We start from the raw sequence: 21270 nt of genomic DNA, 5'->3' as shown, positions 1-21270 counted from the left end.
ACATCACTTTTGCTAAATAGATCGGTTTGGGGTGAAGAAAACAATGCCAACTTATCAGCTTTATGACATCTCAGACACTGGCATTTTAATAATCTTTCTCTGTCCCTAGAGATTTTACAGCACTGATAATGTCTATTAAATTTTTCTTCCAGCAGGTAGATAAGAGAAAAATTTCTTTGAACTAAGTACAAACTGTTCCTAGCTCCATGAGGTCTGTATAGGACTCCATGGAGATAAATAGGTGAGTATCACTCAGGCCTACTGAGAACAAATGAGAAGTCAGTACCCTTCTGGTTTTTATATTTATTTGAATGGGCTGGAGGAGGAAAAAAAAAAAGATTAGGTGCAGAGGGAAAGACATTTAACTACAGATACATCAAAAAAGAGGTACCAAAATGAAGAACAGACTCAAGCATCCTAAGTACTATCAAAGTGAAGATAGAATTAATTTGGTTTTCTGTTAGCTGTTTTATGCTTTTAGTAAATACAGATGTAATCATCACCAAAAAAATCAGCATGTTTTTCCTGCCAGTTGCTCTCTGTACAAGACAGTGTGATGAGAAGGGAGCTGAATTCTTTGTGGGCAAACTGGCTTGAATCCAGCTCTAGCATTGCAAGCTCTACTGGGTTTGGAGGTCCAGTTGAAACAGCAGTTGCTAGAGAGGGAAGAATTTCACATGTATCACAGGTGCCATAACTCTTCCACTGAAGTGGCATAAATAGTCCCTAACTTGCTATCAAAACTATGCCTTTCTCTTTTTTCCTCATCTTTAGCCTGGGCCTGCAGAGTGGCCACAAGGGAAGTAAGAATGTTATTCTTTGTGGCTTTGGATAGAGCCTGCTGCTTACAGCACATTATCTCAGAATTTGGACTACCTCATGTGAAGAAGAGCAGTCACCAATGCTTTTCCAAATTCATGGGCAAGTACCTAGTGGTTATTAGAGCAGAAATCTGGACAACCTCAAAGGTCTAAGGATTTAAGAATCATAACTACTTTGGTGAGACCTTTCCAATAAAGGGGAACAGCACTCATACCTTTCTATAACAGGTAACAAAGGAGACACTGAAATATCTCCTTCACCTTACCAGAATTCCCTAGAGGAAAAAAATTACATGCACATACAGATGTAAGGTCTGAATTCTCAATACACTTAGAGCAGACAGCTTGCCCTGCTCTGCTGGAGTGTTTCATTTAACAGAAGTAGCTATTGCAAAAGTAGTAAGGTGGAAGCAAGTCAAGAGAACTACACTATGTGCTTTGTCGTAATCCATAATAAAGATACCATAGGAAGCCAACCTGCTTTAAGGTTTGCTACCAGGAGAACTGGCACAACAGATCCATTGCACAAAGACTTGATTCATTGCTACATACACTTTTAGCATTGTGTGCTAAGAACAGGTTTTTATAAACTGTACTCCAAGTTGCCTACTTGAATAAATAAATGGATCTTATTTCCTAGACCACTGATGTTGTTACCAGACAAAATCCTGTACTACTGCTATTTCCTGTCAACACTTGTACAGTAGTTCAAATCTTTGGTGGCTGTTGCTCAATACCATCTTTCACTATTTGAAATACTGAAGATTCCCCTGAAGTTTACTGCAGTTCAGCTTTACTTGAACAACTGAAGGATAAACTGGGCAGCACAGCATTTCCCAAGATTATTTTTTCAGTCTTCAAGAAAGCTTCTTTAAGCTCACAGGTTTTATTGCCACAAAGTCATTCAAGCCACTCAAATAAGATCAGTGAACAAACAGAACTTTATTGTCTTAATCTGCAAATATTCAAGTCCAAGACTGCTTTAATAAAGGTATTTTTCATGTATATAAGTTAGAAAAGTTTAAGAAAAAGATAAATATAGCGAGGTTATAGAAGTAGCTATTTGTGTGGACCATAAGGTACAAAAGAATTCAGCTCTGCTAAAAATGCAGGTATTAAACCAGCATTGAGTCTTGGGTGTTTCAAAACCAGAGTTTAAGTAACTTGAGTTTAAACTTGTGGAAAGGAAGTCTCACCTTAACAACTGCATCCTCACCTAGAACAGGTCTTAAATTCAGAACTGAATACTTTGGCATGGTACCAGGCAGTCAAGTGTTCCAACATTTGGAGAAATCTGCAGTCTCAGCTGCTCCCCTCCCCCCATGCTCTTAAATGTGGCTCAAGAAGGCCCTTTCTTCACCACAGAGCCACCAAGGAAGCGTATCAATGGGGAGGCTAAGAATAATTGAATGCAGTGACCCCAGAAGTTGACTGCCTAGTTTTAGGGTTGTAGGTCATGGACTACAGAGCTATCAGAGTTACAGTAAATCACATACTGGCCAAGAGGCAGTACCCCCCCAGCTGCCCCATTAGACATGCACAAATCAGTACCGCAGACTGCACAGTTTTAGTACACAAGGACTCAGAGCAGACATTTGATTCACCCTTTCTTATGGTTGGTGCTTTTTTCCCTAGGCCCTTAGAAAGCTGGTTTGTTGGAACCATTCAAACAGAGCACTAACACTGCAGTTCACAGTACCTCCTCTTGGAATGAGATGCCTTCTTCACATTTACAGGATACATCTGTCCAAGTTAAGGTTTAAACAGCTTATATAGTGTATCTAGGAGTACTCACTGAAACTGGTAGATTTCCAAGTGCTAGAGTACAGAAACAGTACATTCACTAACAGACAGTGTTTTTACAACTTGCTTTTAAAGCATTTTGCTCTAGGAAGCTCCCTAGCAAGTGATCTACACCAGTTTCATACATTTCAGCATCAGGATGTGAGTAGGAAACAGTTCAGACACTGCACCCTTCAGGAAAGTGTTTTACCTCAGCCAAAAGCAGACTTGCTCAAGGTGCAAACTGGTGTCATCTGGCCTGTGTAGTTTCCCACTCAGGCTTGACAAATTCTTTGAAGAATGACCACACCAGAATGCTGGGAAATCTGAGGCAGCCTCATGCTCATTTTCAAGTATTTAGCTTCCTTTTGGGGTACACATTTAGAAGCTTTGTAAACTGTTTACCCTCCTTTGTTTCAACAGATCATAAAAAACAGGTACTTGTGTTAAAGTAGAAATTACTTCACATGGAGCTTGCATACTACTGCTCTTAACATCAATGAATCCAGGGACAAGTATTGGAAGGTAGAAAACTTCACATTGTGGACAGTGCTTCTTACAAAAAGAGGTCAGATGGGAGATGTGAATTCCAAGTTCCAGATATTGCAGAAGATAGAGTCTTTCACCTGGGACTGAGAAGTGCTTTTAGATGACCATCTCTTTGTCCGCGTTATAGGATAGAACAGCTAGGATCCTCATTTTGCTGCAGAAATAAAACATTAAATGTTAAGGTTCTACACATGCTAATGCTAATTAGACAAATGTCTTTAATGAAGGTACAGGCTCATGTATTGCATGGAGTCATTCTACACCACACTAGAAACTCCACGTGCCTTTGAGGATTAAATAGGTAACCAGAAATAAATAGTATCAACCCATCCATTAGTACTTCACTTCTGAATCATTAAAACTCAGCTGGCATGCAGGTTCATGCTACCCTGGTTAGGATGGTAAAAGCAGAAGCAAAACCCATGGAAGCTCAACCTTCAAAGCACAGCATGCATTCTTTGCAGCATTTTACTGCATGCAAGAGCTAGCTGTTTTTGACTAAGCTGCCATTATTTCAGTACTACCAATGCAGCAGAAGCATATAGGTACTAATGACAGTTTGACAGGAATTCAGACAGGAATGACATCAGCATTTGATTCAGTTTTGGAGCTGATCCTTACCGTAAGTGGCACACAACTGTATTGTAAAGTCGTTGATAAAACAGATTAGAGGTGTAAGGTAAAAAGTGCTTTCCATCACTGATTGTGGAAAAAGCTGTATTAGTCAATTCAAATAAAGAGCCTTCAAAAAACAAGCCACAAGACAAACACAGCTTGGAGAGGCTGTACTCTCAACATGAGAAGAAGCTTGTATGAGTAAATCTCTTCATAAGCCTAAAGCTCCCATTGATGTTACTGCAACTCTTTTGGTGTATGCTATGCATTATTAGCCCAAAGGCCAGAAGAGCAGTAAGGAACCTTTCAATAGCCTCTTCAGCAAGGTTTCACCCTCCTGCAGCAAGACTGAAAATATTACAAGAATGTGCATGCAAGTCAGGAGATTCTGACAAATATCCTTTAAGCTTTATGTCTTACAGTAATAGATATTTACACAATCTGCTGTTTGAAAGGACAAGAACCAAGCAGCAGGCAATAACTGCCTGTGCTTAGATACACTTTCAGAATGACAGTACATAAGATTTCAGATTGATGTTATGAAAATGTCTAGAAAGTGGTGGTGGCTTTAAGACCTAGTGCAGTAAGATTAAAGTCCTCCTTGTAACTGTGCAAGATCAGTTTTAGGAAGAGCTGTGGTAGCTCAACATGCTGTGACACCAGGGATGAGAGAGTGAATTTTTAGTTAGGCATCCCTTTGCACTTCAATTTTGTAATAGCAAGGAGGACTTGGTGCTATTTCAAGTCCAGAAATAAACCAAGAGTCAAGTACAGTCCATAATTGTTCAGTTACAATTTAATGTATTAGTTTGGGGTTTGACTACTTCAGCAACTAAAGATACCTGGATGCTTGTATCTCAAAGTATACAAGGAGCATCCAATCTGCTCAAGATCAGACTTGTAATATGGTCAGTCAAAAGCCATTTGGAGGGGCTAGAGAATTACAGCATGCATATTGTAGACAACGGTGTGTAAATGTACTGAACACAAAACATGCATATCTTATTTAGCTGCACTAATTCTGTTAACATGACCTGTACTTGTGCTGAAGTTCCCCTCAGAAAGTGTTGGAGGGAGTATTTATGACTGAAGCAAAGCTGAGATACTTACTTTGCTGTGCAAAAAATAAGAAAAAAGTAGTTCCTGGAAATTAGCTGTACTGGAAGTCTCAAACTCATGCTTGGGATTTAAAAGGGACTTTAAATCCCTTTTACATCAATACTCTAAGAACTTGAATTTCAGTCTTTTAATACTTTTGAATGGAAACAGGTTTCTTCAGTGTGAATTTTAAGTTGAGCAAGTCAGGGACACTGTTGGATAAGTCACTTCATCCCACAGAAATAGCTATTTCTAGTTAGTTTTTGCATTCTGTTCCTGGGGTAGCAGATTGGTAGTTTATTCACAGAGTGTGTTCACTTGGAAGAGACCTCAAAGATCATACAGTCCAACCCTCAACCAAGTACTGAAGGGTCAACACTAAACCATGTTCTTAAGTGCCAGGTCCATAGGCTACCTCAAAACCCCCAAGGATGGCAACTCCAACACTGCCCTGGCCAGACCATTCCAGTGTTTGAGAACCCTTTCTGTGAAGGCATATTTCCTAACATCCAACCTAAGCCTCCCCTGGCACAGCTTGTAACCCTTTCCTCTAGTTGTGTTGCTCATCATCAAGAAGAGGCTGGCACGCTCCTCACTCCAACCTCTACAAGGTAGTTGTAGAGAGCAGTAAAGTCTCCTCTTTTCTAGACTGAACCACCCCAGTTCTTTCAGATGCTTCTCATAGGCCACATGCTTCAGGCCTTTCACAAGCCTTGTTACTGTTCTCTGGACATGCTCCAGCACCTCAGTGTCCTTCCTGTAGGGAGAGGCCCAGAACTGAACACAATACTTGAGGTGTGGCCTTACCAATGTTGAGTACAAAAGGATGATCACCTTCCTGTTCCTGCTGGCCACAGGGTTTCTAATACAAGCCAGGATGCCACTGGCTTGCTTATCCACCTAGGCACACTGCTGACATGTCCAGTCAGATGTACAGACAAAGCAGACATTAAAAGAAGTTAGTACCTTTCAGTGTGTCACTAAGGAGCATTGTTTCATCTCATACATGACTGTATTCAACCAGCTAATAAACAAAACAGCAATTCAACTTCTGATGCAAAGCCATGCAAGCAGCATCCTATATGGGACAAGGGACTGCCACACCATTAATGAAGCAAGTGTGCTATGAAAAGACAAGCATGATTCTCACCACCTCACCTGCTTAAGGATGCTCACAGGAACGATTATCATGAAACCAAACAACATTTCTTTTTTCTTCTTCTTTTGGTCTGACATCAAGAAAAATTTTAAGAGTTGTAGAATATGGATAATACTTGGGTGAGCATTATCATGCAGTAATGAAAAGAAATGGCCATTGAATGAATAGTGTGTGTTTAAACTTCAGGCAGCTTACCTGAGATAGAAACTCCATTTCACTTTCAGTTATTTCTTCATAATCATCATCTTGCTCACTGCTTTCTTCTCCTGTGGGTACATGCGTTATCTTCCTCTTTGCAAGTTCCTAGAATACAATTGAATTGCCACCAAGAATCCTCAAGATTTAAGCACATCAAATAAGTTTAGTATTAGGACAGTAGAAGTGATTTACTATCTCTCACCTCACCATCATCTTTGATGAGTGTAACATCAATAGTATCTGCAGCCCCCCAAGATCGCTGAGACTTCCAGACCAAATCACTGGGACCCGGGCTTACACCAGCAGCTGCACCCCAGATCTGCAACAGAGTTAGAGGAAGCTTCTGAAAAATCTTATTTGTCCCTAGATTAGGATTTAGTCTACTGTAACTATTTGGTACTGCAATACCAAAGATGCCCAGTACAAGAAACTGAAGTGCTGTGATGACTGGTGAGGTTTTTTCCAGGACTAGCAAGAATGGTGGTAGTGTGTGGATTGTTTGGGGTTTTTCACATGTATCCTCTTTATTTTGGGGTGGTGTTTTAACTGAAGACTAAAAAAGTGCAGGAACAGTTGTTAAAAGCTTCTGCCTGATGCAGACAGCCTTGCTTGGACATGCCTACAAATGAGCCAGAGCCAAGCCACAGTTACAGACAATCATGGCAGCAATTTCTGTATACAAGATAGCCTCCAGCCTAAGGTGCCACTTAGATTTCTTGGGCAAGCTTTTACAAAGTTTGGAGTACAAAGTGTAGAGTTAGGTTCTTTAATAACTAAGTACTTAAGAGTATGATTTTAGAGCCAACGTTTATCCTGGTACCATACAAGTTCAGCATGCTCAGCTGTAGAGGACTAAAGATTTTAAGCAATAGTTCAAGTTTTTTGTGGGGAACCCTAAGAATATATTGATTCTGTTCACAATAATAGTACATCCTTATCTCAGATGATCCAAAATCCAGATTTAAAGAAAAATTTACATTTCAAATCAATCTGCTGTAATGATTATTCCCATCTCCCTCTCTACATAAGATTGTAGTTCTTTAGGTACTTAATGTATTGGTTTAATTTTCTTTACTACGTGAATCCCTACTGCCATCTAACATAAGTAGTCTTACAAAACCACTACTTACTGTAACTACTTGACCTGCCTGAAGAGTGAACTGGGAAGGAAAGGTGTATGTTGCATCTGACACACTTCCAAGATGTCGTCTTAACACCCATCCATGTAGTGGTTGATCCTGTGGGACAAGACATCTCTCAGCATTACAGACCAACATCATACCATAACAAGTACAAGGTTATTTCCAGATTCAGTTTTATTCCTACTGCTATAACACACAAGAATCTGACCAGTCTTGATGGAACCTTCAAGTTTCCATTAAAGTCTGCCTGTAACTTTTCCCTGTGCTTCCTTAAGATTAATCTTGGTTCCAAAAGTTCAGGCACTTGCCTTCTGTTCAAGAGGGATCATGGTGCTATTTACTAGGTAGCTTGCCATGCCTATCTACCAACTTGGGCCATACATAGCACCACATAGCAATGGCCTGCGAAAGTTTAAGCCATCTCAGGCTGAAGTGGCTAAGCTACCAGCCACAAACACTGAGAATTAATTCTAATAATCCTGGATTTGCAGACTGAACTAGTCAAAGAACTATCTACTTGGTCAGATAAATACACTCAGCTCCATTCTAACTTTTACCTGTTTTAAGCATTTAAGTAATAAGAAGCTGTGTCATTATCTAATTTACTGAGCACCTTTTTTAGTTCATCTAATTTAAGTAGTACTTCCAATACTGCTAGCCTGAATCCAATGAGAAACAACTGAAAGGGTTAGAGTTCTACATCACAAAACCCAGTGTACCTCCCCACAAAATCACCTCCCAGACAGCTGTGAACAAAGCAGTGTAAAAAAAACAAATCTCTTGACAGCAAACAAGTTAGTGAGAAGTCTCCATTTTGCATATTTTTTAGCAGTACTTTTCCCTCATCCCTTCATCCTTTCTGATTGTCATCTCTCAATAAGCTATAAGTCAGTTCAAGCACACTTTGCAGGGAAGGCCAAGAAGACTTGAATGAACACAAGTACCTCATCAGATTTATTTCTAAGCCTGACGAATTTCCCATCTGCATCAATTTCTTCAATAGATACTTTTCCAGAAGACGAAGCATGCTGAACAGTCTTAAACCCAACACTAAGCCTTCTCCTTTTTGCTTCTTTCATTTTCCTTTTCTTCCCAGGCAGGAACTGTTGCCCTTGACTTGTTGCTCGAGTTGCAGTGCTGTGTGAAGACGAACTGGGTGACAGCCTTAGCCTAGAAGGTAGTCAGATAAGCGCATCAGATACTCAAATGTTATTTCTCACTCCTATCCTCCCACTATAAGCAAGCATAGCAACTTCTTATAATCAAGACTTCATGGAAAACTTGGATAAAAGATTTTATTTTTACTGGCAAAAGTAGTTAAGTAGCTTGTTAAGTTTGGAAGACAGCCCCAGCCCTAGAGGTTCAGTGCAAGCTTACGTCAATAAGAAAAGATTCCCAACTGCAATAAATATTCCTTTAAAGTCTCTACAAACAATATTCAGTGAGGTAGTTGTTAGGTTTTTTCACCCTTCTCAGTATGTATTGAGAGCTCATGTTCTCACCAGGCAGTACCCAGACAACTGGGAGTTGCTACAGTTTCCCAGTTTCATTCATAAAACTTGAACACTGTCTTTGAGACATCTCTAGTACAAAGCTTTGAGAAAGGTGAGTGATGTCTAATGGGCCCTTGAACTTCAATCAGCTGGGATTATCAAATAGCATCATCTTAGTATACCATGATGGTGGGCATGGGATATACATATAATCTACAGAAGATTACCCTTCAAGAACTAACTTATGGCACTAATGACATGGTATTTTCTTGCCTCTTCCACGTGCTAAGGACTATACAGTTAGTCCAGCAATCTTTCATGAAGCAAGCTGTCATATGAAGACCTTTTCATAGTCTACCTCTGTTCCTCTCCTTCCAGCATTGTTCTGTAGGTATCTATTTCCAGATCTAGAGCCAGTTTCACATCTAAGAGATTCTCATATTCTTCCAGCTGTGCTTGTGTTTGCTGCTGGACTTGGGCCATTTCTTGCTCTTTTTCAGCCATACGCCTTCGATGGAGATCACGGTCATAATCCATCGTCTCCTGTAGCTCCCTTATTTTGGTCTCAAAAGCAATATTCTGAAATTCAGGGGATGGGGAAAATTTTAAAATAAATTAAACTAAGTGAAGATTAGAGAGGAGAGAGTGCAATATTTTGAATTGGGTATAAAAATCAAAATGAATCTAAAATTACACAAGTAAATACAGTACCTGGCTTTGATATTGATTAAGTTGAGATGAGAGAGTCTCAACTCTCTGTTGTGCTTCCTTCAGCTCCTCCTGAACAGCCTTGGCAATGTCACTATGTTTTGCTGAAGACAGTTGGGCATTCACCATCTACGGGTAAGTTGTTGTTAGTAATGAGCTGCTTATAACCATATATTTGAAATAAGGAAGGGAAACAAAGTAATTTACAGCCGTTTCATGTGGAAATAGTTGTTTTAAGTGTGCAGATATCAATGAAGTCCAGGTCAGAAAGTTTTTCATTGCTTTTCAGGGAGGCTTACACAGGTCTGACACATCAGAAAGTCAGCAATAATCAAGTAGTGAAAATTGCTGGATTACAATAGTTCACTTAAAGATGCATGAGGACCTTGGACACATACTATGCAAATCAACTGTAGGAACACTGGAGAATGTTTAGAAGCTGCTTGCCAAAGCGTGGCACTACAGGATATTAGGTGTGCTTATCAAACTAAAGTATGCAAAAAAATGTAATATGTGGCTAACACTGGGGAAGAGGCAATAAACCAGGTCTGGAAGATAAAATTGTCAACTTACTTCCATAGTCACCCTCTACCCTTCATCCCATACTAGCATCTAGGAAAGGGCATTTGGATTCATACATTTAAAAGTGCTCTTGTATAATTGTAAGAATCTCTCAGTTCATGCATTTTAGTAAAATTTTAATCAATTGATCAAGATAGAGTTAACACTGAAATTGATTAATGGAACCATAGCACACCTTGGTCCCAGATTTGTCAGACAAGCTCTCAGATTTGTTAGAAGTCTGAATTATGATCAACTTTATTACACTGCCCATTTCTAACGCCTCCCCAAAGGGACAGCATTTATACTTGAACCACTTCTGTTTGGGACCAAGTGTCCATAGAATTTCCATTGCCAAATTTGACACTGCTTTGAAATTCCTTAACAACTTGTGCCAAGAAACTGTGCACTGAATGCAAGGGCTCTATCGGTCAGCTGTTTAAAATAGTGTGACTCATGTCAAGATGCAGAGACTCACTTTTGCATGAAATGTACGTTCCATTTCCAGTTTGTATTCTTGAATTTGTTCTTCTTGTTGTTTTCTAAGTCCCTGAAGAGCATCTGAGACCTTAGTCTGATAAATAGATTCTATTTCTGCTATCCTGGTCTCATAGACTCTTCTTGTCTCCTTGAGCTCCTAGAAGAAATGTCTCAGAGAATAAGCAAGTCAATACAGTTAACAAGACATTCAGTGTTCAAGTAGATTGAAGGCACAATAACTCATCTTTATTCAGACCTTAGGTCAGGTCCTTCCTACTTTGCTGACTGCACTGGGTTCTTTTGCTGCAAATATGTGCAGTAGCTTGCATTTAAGACTAATCCTTTGAACTAGATGGATTTCTCTACTTCGAACACATACACACTTCAGTTGCTCTAAGCACTGCTACTTAGAATCATATATTTGTTAGGGACTTTAAGGTTCATCTAGTTCCAACCCCCCTGCCATGGGCAGGGACACCTCACACTAGATCAGGTTGCCCAGAGTCACATCCAGCCTGGCCTTAAAAACCTCCAGGGATGGGGCTTCAACCACTTCCCTGGGAAACCTGTTCCAGTGCCTCACCACCCTCATGATGAAGAGCTTCCTCCCAATGTCCAATCTGAATCTACCCGTTTGTGGTTTTTTCCATTCCCCCTAGTCCTATCATTACCTGACAGCCTAAGAAGTCCCTCACCAGCTATCTCGTAGGCCCCCTTAAGATACTGGAAGGCCACAATAAGGTCTCCTCAGAGCCTTCTCTTCTCCAAACTGAATACCCCCAACTCTTTCAGTCTGTTCTCATAAGGGGTTGCTCCAGCCCTCTGATCATTGCCCATCTCTGGACATGTTCCAGCACATCCATATCTTTCTTGTAATAGGGGCTCAAAAACTGGATGCAGTACTGCAGCTGGGGTCTCAACAGAGCAGAGGGGGAGAATCACCTCCCTCAAGGTGATTGTTTTATTGAAAAAGTTACAGCAGTTGGTTAAAGAAAGCCATTGAGATTCCTTTAAGTCAGAAGAAAGTTGGTTTACATTCACATGTTTCAGTTCTATGTACTGATTTCTCACACAAAGGTTACCAGACACCTTTGATAACTGTTAAGGAAGTAAGGAACACAAGTTGCTTATTAAGGGAGACTGCTTCAATTATTTTAGGCTTCTACAAACATCTGGAATCATTTAGCTTTAACTGTAAGATACGCACTTTCAGTTACACAAAGTAATATATTGGGACTGTAGTTACCTTCAGAAGGGCAGTCTGAGAAAATTATCTCATATTGCAGATAACTATTGATATGCCAGTTAATGTGAGGTTGTGTACTTTCTTGAAGTCTTCCTAGTTAGGTAGATTTTACTGGCTAGTGGACTGTCCTAGGCTGACTCAGCTTTAAGGATAAGGCACTTCTTAACATTGCTTTTAAGTGAACACAGGGATGATGAACAGCTAAAATCCCCTTTGTTAATAAGCTAAAACATACATCTTCATGAAGGCGCTTCTTTAATGCCATTTGTTCCAGCAAAGTTTTCCTGTGATTTTCCAGATCCACACCCCTTAACACTTCATTGTTGAGTTGCTCTTTACTATCTTCCAGTGACTGCTTCAGCTAGAAAAGACAAGTATCAGGGAAATCAAAATCAAAGCCATTTTTCCAAACTAAACCAGTCAATTTATGACAGGCCATTCAACTTAACAGGCACAGCAATCAAAACACTGCTAAAGTGAAGTGGTATCCATCACATAGAAACAGAAAGAATCCTATTTGTCAAGTAGACCAGATTTCCCACACAGTGAATAACCATTAATGCCACCATCCAAGTCTGACTCTTCAAAGTAGACTTCTGATGACTCTTATCCATATACATTCTTCCCTTTCAAACAGTAAATATTCTCAGCTTCTCACTAACTTCCAATATACTTTGATGCTTAATAAATGAAATCCCTCAAATATGGCCTGTGTTGACAATCTATTGTATAAGCTGTGTTGGTGTGCTGCTTTAATCATACAAAATGGGAGTGGTTTGCCTTTAAGTTTTCATCCTAAAGATTTGAAATTAGCTTATTCAAGGATCACATTAAAGCAGAGTTGTACTCTTAGAAATTCATTGATAGAGTAGTGACTCAGGCAGAGTTCACTTCAGTAGCACAAAATTCTGTTTAAAAAAAATTTAGTCAGAACTTTCTCTACCTGAATTTAAATAGTGAAGCAGGTCAGCAAAGGGAGCATTTAATGGACCCTGTTAGCAAATGCTACAGGGGTCACAGCAGTACAACATTTCAACTTGCCTTGTCCTCAGAACAAGAAACATTACATACTGTGGTCATAGAATGTAGGTATCTTTAGTTCCAACAGTTAGAAGTTTTTATGGACTATCAGTAGCATTTACTTTCCGCAAGATTGTAGAACCCTTTTTCTCTATCTGTCATTTTTAAGGTAATACCTTCCTGCATTTAAATCTCAGGAACTAGTTGGGGGTGAGGGGGAGGAACAGGCAAAAGCTTCAAGAACAAAGCTAAAATTGCAGGAACAAGTCTTACACTGACTGCTTCATCCTTTAATTCATGAAGGTCATTCATCAGACTTCGCTTCTCAACCAAAACTGCTGCTAAGTCAGCTTCCTTCTCACTCAGCTGAGCACTGAGGTCTTTTACATGAGCCTGTGCCAGGTTTAAATCAGCTTCTATTTTTGAACTCCTACAAAAGAAAGTTTTACACTGGTAAATAGCAACCGGTGAGGGAGAAAGTTTTTAGCATGTTTACCTTCACAGGAGTCTCTGGAAGAACTGAAAAAAGAAGAGAGAGGATTTAACACTGGTGGTGAGAGCACCGAGTAGGCTGTAAAACAAACCAGACAGGCCCCTCAGACAAACATCATTTGTTTAACCAGAAAGAATTCTGACCCACTTTGCAGATTGTTTTGTGTGAAGCCAACTATTCTCCATGCCATTACCAAGTGAAGAGGGAAGGGATAGCACAGGACACCATCTCCACAGGGAGAGACTAGTCATCCTCAAAACCGAAGTTCACCAGGCCACAGTGACCTGCCACCACTGCACAGGCTGCACACAGACACCTCCTTTCAGCAGGGAAGGCTGCCACCAGCTTCTTGGCAAAGCGCCGCAGTAGAGCAACCCGCGGCGCTGCGAGCCCTGCAGCGGGAGGAGCGGCCAAAGCCAGGCCCGCCTCCACCCGGCGAGACGCTGCGGCGGGGCCAGGCCGAGCTCCGGGCGGGGCCGGTCACCGCGGGACAAAGCACCGCTCTGCCTCCCGCGGGCAGCGCTGGCTGCCTGGCTGTCGTGCCTTCTGTCCTGCAGCCCCTGAACCTTCCTGCCCACCGGGCAGGAGAGGTTTTCTCTCCAAGAGGCCACCGGCCCAGCCCTGGTGAGCAGGTCTCCACAACCCCACATGCCCAGCTGGGGCTTTGCTCCTATAGCTCCTTTGCAGGGCAGCAAGCCCTCACAGCCACCACCCTTCCCTCACGGCACCCTTGCAGGAGACTCCGCTCCCTCAGGAAAGGTCATATTCTTCCCTCCTTCACATGATGGATTTACATGGCAAGAGAAGCTTTTCCTTCAAAAGGGGGAGATTTCCTTGCACAGACACCCAGTTAGAGCCCTCAGATGCCATCTGGATGGCCAGTCCTGTTAAACTGCCAGTCTCACTTGGCACCACTGTAGAGAAGAGCTGAAACTGCAGCGAGTCCTGGTCAGGAAGGGGTGATAGGATAGTTTCCTAGACTGCTCTAACTTCTAAAACCCTCACAGTTGCCTGACCACTCTCCAGACTGACTTCCCGCTCAAAACTCAGATGTTAGATTGCAAAGGGTGAAGTGTTCCATTAATTTCAGTAAAAACTTCTCTGCGTAGTGGTTAAGTTGTGATAATTTGTACAATGAGTTTTCCAGCTGATAATTGAGCAGACTAGTTGGAGAGAATCCAAAGTCATTCTGCAGGAGTGATCAGCTCTAGAAAGCTTGGACTGCAAGGAAAGATTGGAAAAAGCTAAGGGTTGTTTAGTCTAGAGAAGGGAAAAGTGACAGGATACATAAGTCCTCACATACATGAAAGACTGCTGTATAGAGGAAGGGAATCTGTTTTCCATGTCTGTTGTGGAAAAGGCAGGAAGTTGCAGGCTTACATTTGCAGGGAGGAATATTTGGGTTAGATGTTAGGGAGAGGAAACAGTAGTTCAAGACTGAAGCAGATTGCCTGGAGGAATACTCTGGTATCTCCATCATCTGGAATTTAAAAACAGGGTTACACAAACATCTGCTGGAAGGGATGCAGGTATGGTTGGTTTCAACACAGGCCTAGGAGCATGTGGCTACACTAGGTTCTTGATCAAGGCCTTTTCTAGCCTGGCTATTCAGAGACATTTGTTGATTCTGTCCTTGTATTTCACGACATCAATCTAAATATTTTGCTAGCAAAAGTGACTTATTCTTTATTTAGGCTCTAGGAAAAAAGTAACTGTGTGGAGATAATGAAAAATAAGATAGTGTGTTGTATGGTTTTTTGTATTCACAGGTTTATTTCTAGTTATTAGTCACCTTATTTCAGATACTGCTACCACTGTTACTTATTGTTAATATCATAACTATTTACAAGTATATCAAGAACACTACTGACTGATATTGACTGTTTCATCCTACAATAATCTAAATTTCATCTATCAAGGAGTGTGCAGGTCTGAAATTCCATTAGTATCTGTGGTTTAACAGTCTACTTCCCTGATGCTGGCCTCTAACAGCCAGGTTCAGGTTTCCTACATTTCTTTCCTGATAAATATTTTTTCAAAGAACCCTGAACTGAGTAATTTCCTCTTAAGAAGAACAATTTAACAAGCCTGGCTTTGACAAAAGCCTTTACTACCCTTTTAAACCAAGTCTGGGGTTTAGAGCACCGCTTCACATTATTAAGCGGAAAGCAGTGGCAGTTACAGTATTCTTAAACATCTCATACACCAGCCACTCCAGAAATAAGTGTGGCTTATTGATTATCAGTTGCAAGCAATAACTTTGAGGCTCTGACAACCACATTCCCTGTAAATCAGGGTGTCACACATCCCTGACTTGGAGAATTGGGAGTAATTTTACCAGAAGAGTTCAAGTATGTTTTAAACAGACTCTAGTTTATCTGGGCTATAGAACATTAACAGCACTTGCAAAATTCATTCTTACAACATCAGCTTGCTACACTGTGTGTGTCAGGTTCAGCAGCAAAAGGCACATCTATACTCACTGGTGCATAAAGAAACTGGTCTTGTTTTTCCTCTGCTGTGCTGCTGCAGTTGCTTTGACCTTCTCAGGCTCTGAATTCAACTGACTGATATGCTTATGGCTGCCTCCCCAAATGTCTGTAGCCTATTTCCATCTACCACTGTTTAAGTAGCAAGGCAAAGGCTGAAATGCAAACATACTTCATTACTATTAAAACTTGAAGTCTCTTCACCAGTGATTAAGGGTCCGATGGTTAATGCTGTTGGGAAATTATCTGGTGACATTCCATCCTATAAGAGTTCCAGGATATTTAAAGGTTGTATATATAAAGGGCACGATACGCTCCCAAGCAGTTTGTTCCAAGTTAACCAAGACATTTGTAGTTAAACAGCACAGATATGAAACACATTCAGAGAACTGCATCTACAAGGTATCATTTCCCATGGATGTGAATTTAACCACTTTTAAGACCTAGTTACTTGAAAGGAAAAAAACCCACATAACAACAAAAAACAGTCCTGAGGACTGCATACCTGCCAAGTATAAAGCTTTATAAACAAACCCAGAGCAAAACAAGCACAGAAAGCAGCAGCAAGCTTCTCCTCACTGTCCACTCAAGTGGCTGGTTAGATTTATGAAACAGACCTACAAGCAAAAACAGCATGAATGAGGCAAACTCAAGACCTTCTAAGCAGCTGGAAAAGGAATCCAAGTAAAACCATGTGTTATTCCTAAGCAGAACAGCTATCTAAGTCCTACTGAGCCTATGAGGGGACAGTACTTGCTCCACAAAAGTCTTCAAAGAAAACATTGGTACCAACATGTGATACAAGTTTGTAAAAAGATTTAGGAGGCCTTCAGGCACAAATCATTGCAAATCTGCGATCTAGCAGTGTAATGAGACATTAACACAACTAGCAATGATAGCACTTTGTATATATACCCATAAAGGAAGCTTGTTGGGATTGGACATTGTTCCTTTCATTACCCATCTTCTTCCCTCCCAGAGGTGGATTTCAACTGCTATTACATTGGGCTATCCCTTTGTTCCAGGCTTGGTGAGACTAGGCAACAAGATGATCCCAGGCTCAGGATACACTCCTTGCAAGAAAGTCACAGCCAAAACACCAGGTAGCTCACCTCAGCAGCATGTCAAACAAGACCTAAAAAGCACTAGGGCAATTTCTGTGCAGTACCAGCATGGACCAGGTAAGCTATACTCCTGACAGGACCACCCTCTGTGTATCTCCCCCTCTCCCTGAGCTAGAGAGTTGTTTTGTTGTTATTTTTTAAAGGAGCTGGACCCATACAAAGACTCCCATAACTTTTTGAATGCTTTCAAGCATAGCGTTTATTTGAATGTTTATAATCACAAGTGTGGTGCCCAACACAGTCAGCTACACATTCATGCTATGCTAGCTACATAAAGACTACCCACCACCCCAAATTCTGGGGGCACCCCGTGCCCATCGCAGGAGGTTGCTGAAGCATCGCAGCAGCACGACAGCCGGAGGCACTCGCAGTAGTGTCCCTAAGCTCACCTTCAGAGCCGACACTGGGATGTCTCCTAACCCAGGGCATCCCAACCTCCCAGGGCCATACCTTTGAGTAACGCCCCCTTCCCGTCCCCGTGACAGAGTCCCAACGTGGAGGCTGCCTCAGGGTGGTTCCCAGCTGGAAGCCCGCTCAGGGCTCCCCAGGTGTAGCGCATGGGGCGGATACCGACCTGCTGCGCAGCTCCCGGTGCTCCTCGCCGATCTTGCCCAGCTCCACCTGCAGCGTGGCCCGCTGGATAGCGACGTCGTCCAATGTTCGGCGGGCGTCGGCCAGCTCCTTCTCGTAGCAGAGCCGCAGGGTGTCCAGCTGCCGGTCGGTCTTCTCCTCTTGCTCGCTCAGGGACTGATAGAGAGCCGACTTTTCGGCCTCGAGCACCCGCACCCGCTCGATATAGGCGGCCAGACGGTCGTTGAGGTGTCGCAACTCCTCCTTCTCTTGCAGCCGGCTCAGCCGGGTCGGGCTCGGCGACGTGCTCGGCGACGAGCTCACCGGCGAGATCATCGGCGGCGAGGCGAGGCAGCGGCCTCCACTCACCGGCGTGGAGGTGAAAGCCATGACAGCCTCCAGTCTGGGCCCCGCCGCCCCCGGGACCGCCTCACGCAAAACGCCTAGCGCCTGCCGCCGCCCGTGTATAAATAGCTGCCAGCTGCCGCCGCGGCCTGCTGGGGAGGGTGGGCAGCTTAAAGGGCTAGGGCTGCTCCACGGAGCACGCAGCGGTGCACCGATAGCTTTTCCTTTATCACCTATATTTGCCTCGGTGCATCTCAGCAGCGCGAGATGGTGCTGCCCGGAGAGGGCGGGGAGGATCTGCCAGGAAAAGCCTGCAGCAGCCCGGCGCTGTCACAGACCGCGGCAAGGGACCAGGGTGGCAAAAATCTCCCCGGTTCAGGAAAGTGCATGGCAGCTGCCGTGATGCTTATACTCTAGATCCTGGTGTGCAGTACTCTGCTTGTTCTGTCTAGTAGTTTGGAATTTGTTCAGATGATGAAAATAGTCCAGTCATCACTCTTTTTTGATTTGTTGCTTGTTTGTGGGCGGTTTTAGCTTTTAGGATGCGTGGCTATCAGCCATCCCAGTGCTACAGTGTTTTGGTTGAAAACTGCTGTGTGAGCAGAAGGAATAACGGTGGGGGAAAGGGAACCTGCATCAAGACAGATGGGTGAAGCCTTACACTAAGCACATTTTATGAAAAATCATTCTTTAATAAGAGGGCTGTTTCAGCACTTCTTTAGTGGTGACGTGTACTGTGATAATGGTAAGTTTTCTCCAGCAGCTAATTCATTTACCCTTTTATTTCTCACTTACATCTTGGAGAACAGATCTCATTCACTATGAGCATAAAAATCTCAGAACATTAACATAACTGTTAATTATGGTGTTTTTTACAGTAGTCACAAGAAACTTCACCTAAGAGTTTTAACTTAAGTCAGTGTTATTTCCTACAAGCAAAAATAGCCTTGACATCCTCTTGGAGTTCTTTAAATATAAAGCAGATTTTATGAAGGTTGTAGGCACAAACTGAAGCTTCACTCACAACCCGGCAGGCACGTACGTAACATGGGAGAAAAAGGTAGTTTGCCACAAAGTTGTAGCTGGGGATTTTAGAATTAGGTTATATATACCCCTGGATAGAAGGTTGCAAAATAGATGGGGATGTAGAAGGAGGTGGGGATGTTCTTAACTTCTTTTACACATCTGTATAACAACCAAAACACAATTCCAAAACTCTTAATACTCCATGCAGCATGGGAACGACCTAAGGCCAGGCTGGGCTCCTCTGATTCTAGCCCTAGCAACAGCACCAGGAAATTCTTTTCTTCACAGCAGTTCCAATTTTTCAGTTTGATATAATGAGTACTTGTTTGCTCTTTGATGCCAACAGAAAGCTCAATTCAAGAAAAATAAATTTAAAAAAAGGTATCATTTCAATCTGAAAATGTTCCTCAGAGACCAAGATGTGTACATCTGAGGGTTTACTTCAGCTTTGAAGCTTCAGTCCTCTACAAAGGGAACACTGTGATTCTATGTCATTGCCATGTTTGATGGTTGCATGTTACTGGCCAGCTGTTCAAATACAAATGTATGGTTTTGGAACAGATGCAGAACAAAGAAAGAAATCTGCTATTCTAATAATATTTCCCTTCTCTGCCAAGGCTTTGTAAGAGTACAAACAAAAACAGCTGAAAGAAATAGTTCAAAAATAGTCTGAGCTAGTTTTGTCTTTTGTGTTCTGCACCTATTCTCCTTATGCAGGAACAGAAGGTGGCTCTTAAGGAGAGCATAATGGAAGTCTGTCAGTGATTCCTTTCTTTCTGACATTTTTTCTGGCTTTTGCTTTAAGACCGTAGTCTCTACTGCTTAGACCACAAACATAGCTGATGAATTCCTGCAGAGATAAGCCTATCATCTTTTCCTACTGTTTCAAGTATAAAAAAATCAGGAATTTTTCAGGATTAAGAGATACAAAGGGTATCAGGAAAAATTGTGGGAAAAGGTAATGTCCCAGACTAAAGCACAATAAAAGCTTTTTGACATATAGTCCTTTTGCAGGAAAATGTAGATGAGGAGATTTAGACAGTGTTAGCAGATTCAACAAAGTTGGAATATTTGTGGAGCTTTTACAAGGCCTTGGTCTTGAGGTGATAAATGAAAAAATCATAGCAGTGCAGCAGTACAAGCACAAAACCAGGGAAAAGTTGATGGAACTTTTTGCTATCCTTTTCCCAGGGTTTCTGCTAGCTGATTCTAGCTGTGTGTGAATACTCTGTTAGTACTGGTTCCAAAATACTGTCAGGGCTCCAAGGCCTTAACAGCCTTGATCAGCTTCAGCTGGGGCTTCCACCCAGGCCTCAGCCCATGGGTGCAGGAACTCCATTTAAGCTCTGTTCTGGTGTTCCATTCCTCTTTGAGCTATTTATTCTCATCTGTAAGTGTTGTTGGTCTATGGACTGATTTTCTGGCTTGACATTGTAACTGCCTGGTTACTGGGACTTTCTCTGGGCTCTCTGCACACCCTGGCTGTCATCTCTCGCCTCTTGTGTATATTGCCTTCCTGACTTGGCCCTCTCTGTCCGTTAGGACCTAACCTTGTTACCCCTTGGATGACAGACTGTTAGAACAGTGAGTGCTAAATACTTAGGTACAGCTAAGTTTGTCAATGGTAGTATCTCTTCTTAGACTTATTTGTGACCCAATATAAAACATTCAGATTCATATCTACTTGAGGCTACACACAGTAAGCAGACAGGCTGGACTAGTATGAAAATATTGTGCTGGCAAGTATAGGCATAGATACAGAGTCAGCACAGGCCTCAGAAACTGTGGTAGCATTTGACTGTTTTTGTTTTCTCTCTGATAGTAATTCTGCTCTCTAATTCATGAGGATATCTCCCTAGATTTCCATTGGAAACAAAAAAAAGTATCACTGGAGAGCCTTTGTAAGAAATCTGTACATATAATAATGACATTGTTTCAAATTATATTACTCTGCTACATTAAAGTATATTAGCAGCTTGCTAAGCAGTCTATTTACAGAGAAATGTGACTTGTCTATCCAGACCTAATGAAGACAGAACTCTACTAGTCTGATGACAGTTGCCACAGTACTAGAGTAAGTTTGGAGACTATAAGAAAATCTGAGATTATCTACCAGAAAGGTTAAAGGTCAGTTTCTGTTTCAAAGTCATTGGTGGTAGCTTACATAGATGGAAAACTTTGTGCCCCTGCTTGCCTAGTTAAATTAAGCAGGACAAGTCAGTTGGCTTGCAGTGTTTTTTTCATAAATCAGTCACTGGTAGAGAAATTATTTGTGACATTATCGGGTGCAAAAGTAAACAATAGATTTTGTTTGGTAAAACACGAACTATAGAAAATATACCTGATAGCAA

General features: G+C 41.8%; 1 protein-coding gene across 3 annotated transcripts; it reads right to left on the bottom strand.

The window, feature by feature from the left end:
- Positions 1-125: 125 nt before the first annotated feature.
- Positions 126-19153, bottom strand: LOC137443745 (lamin-B3-like). 3 transcript variants are annotated; one of them, XM_068143680.1, is made up of 12 exons: positions 17553-19153; positions 13146-13302; positions 12088-12213; positions 10605-10763; positions 9569-9694; positions 9216-9436; positions 8309-8534; positions 7353-7460; positions 6425-6541; positions 6220-6327; positions 6024-6094; positions 126-3306 (listed from the first exon to the last, which is right to left on the bottom strand). In XM_068143680.1, the coding sequence occupies exons 1-11, from the start codon at positions 17936-17938 to the stop codon at positions 6053-6055; spliced, it is 1776 nt and encodes a 591-aa protein (XP_067999781.1). In that variant the 5' UTR covers positions 17939-19153; the 3' UTR covers positions 126-3306; positions 6024-6052. The 3 variants fall into 3 exon arrangements, with proteins under 3 accessions (XP_067999781.1, XP_067999783.1, XP_067999782.1); XM_068143682.1 differs by lacking the exon at positions 17553-19153 and adding an exon at positions 13559-13699; XM_068143681.1 differs by lacking the exon at positions 6024-6094.
- Positions 19154-21270: the final 2117 nt, after the last annotated feature.

The sequence above is a fragment of the Melanerpes formicivorus genome, unplaced genomic scaffold (assembly GCF_026170545.1).
Source record: "Melanerpes formicivorus ecotype bairdi unplaced genomic scaffold, bMelFor1.0.p_v2 SCAF_10, whole genome shotgun sequence".
Lineage (NCBI taxonomy): Eukaryota > Metazoa > Chordata > Aves > Piciformes > Picidae > Melanerpes > Melanerpes formicivorus.
The sequence above is the reverse complement of the archived record's forward strand: the minus strand, read 5'-3'. Positions and strand labels throughout refer to the sequence as shown.

Coding starts and splice junctions, on each gene's coding strand:
- LOC137443745 (XM_068143680.1), bottom strand. CDS start 17,938: ATGGCTTTCACCTCCACGCCGGTGAGTGGAGGCCGCTGCCTCGCCTCG. Junction 12,214..13,145: donor TAAAGGATGAAGCAGTCAGT/GTAAGACTTGTT, acceptor TGTCTTTTCTAG/CTGAAGCAGTCACTGGAAGA. Junction 7,461..8,308: donor TTAGAAATAAATCTGATGAG/GTACTTGTGTTC, acceptor CTTGTCCCACAG/GATCAACCACTACATGGATG.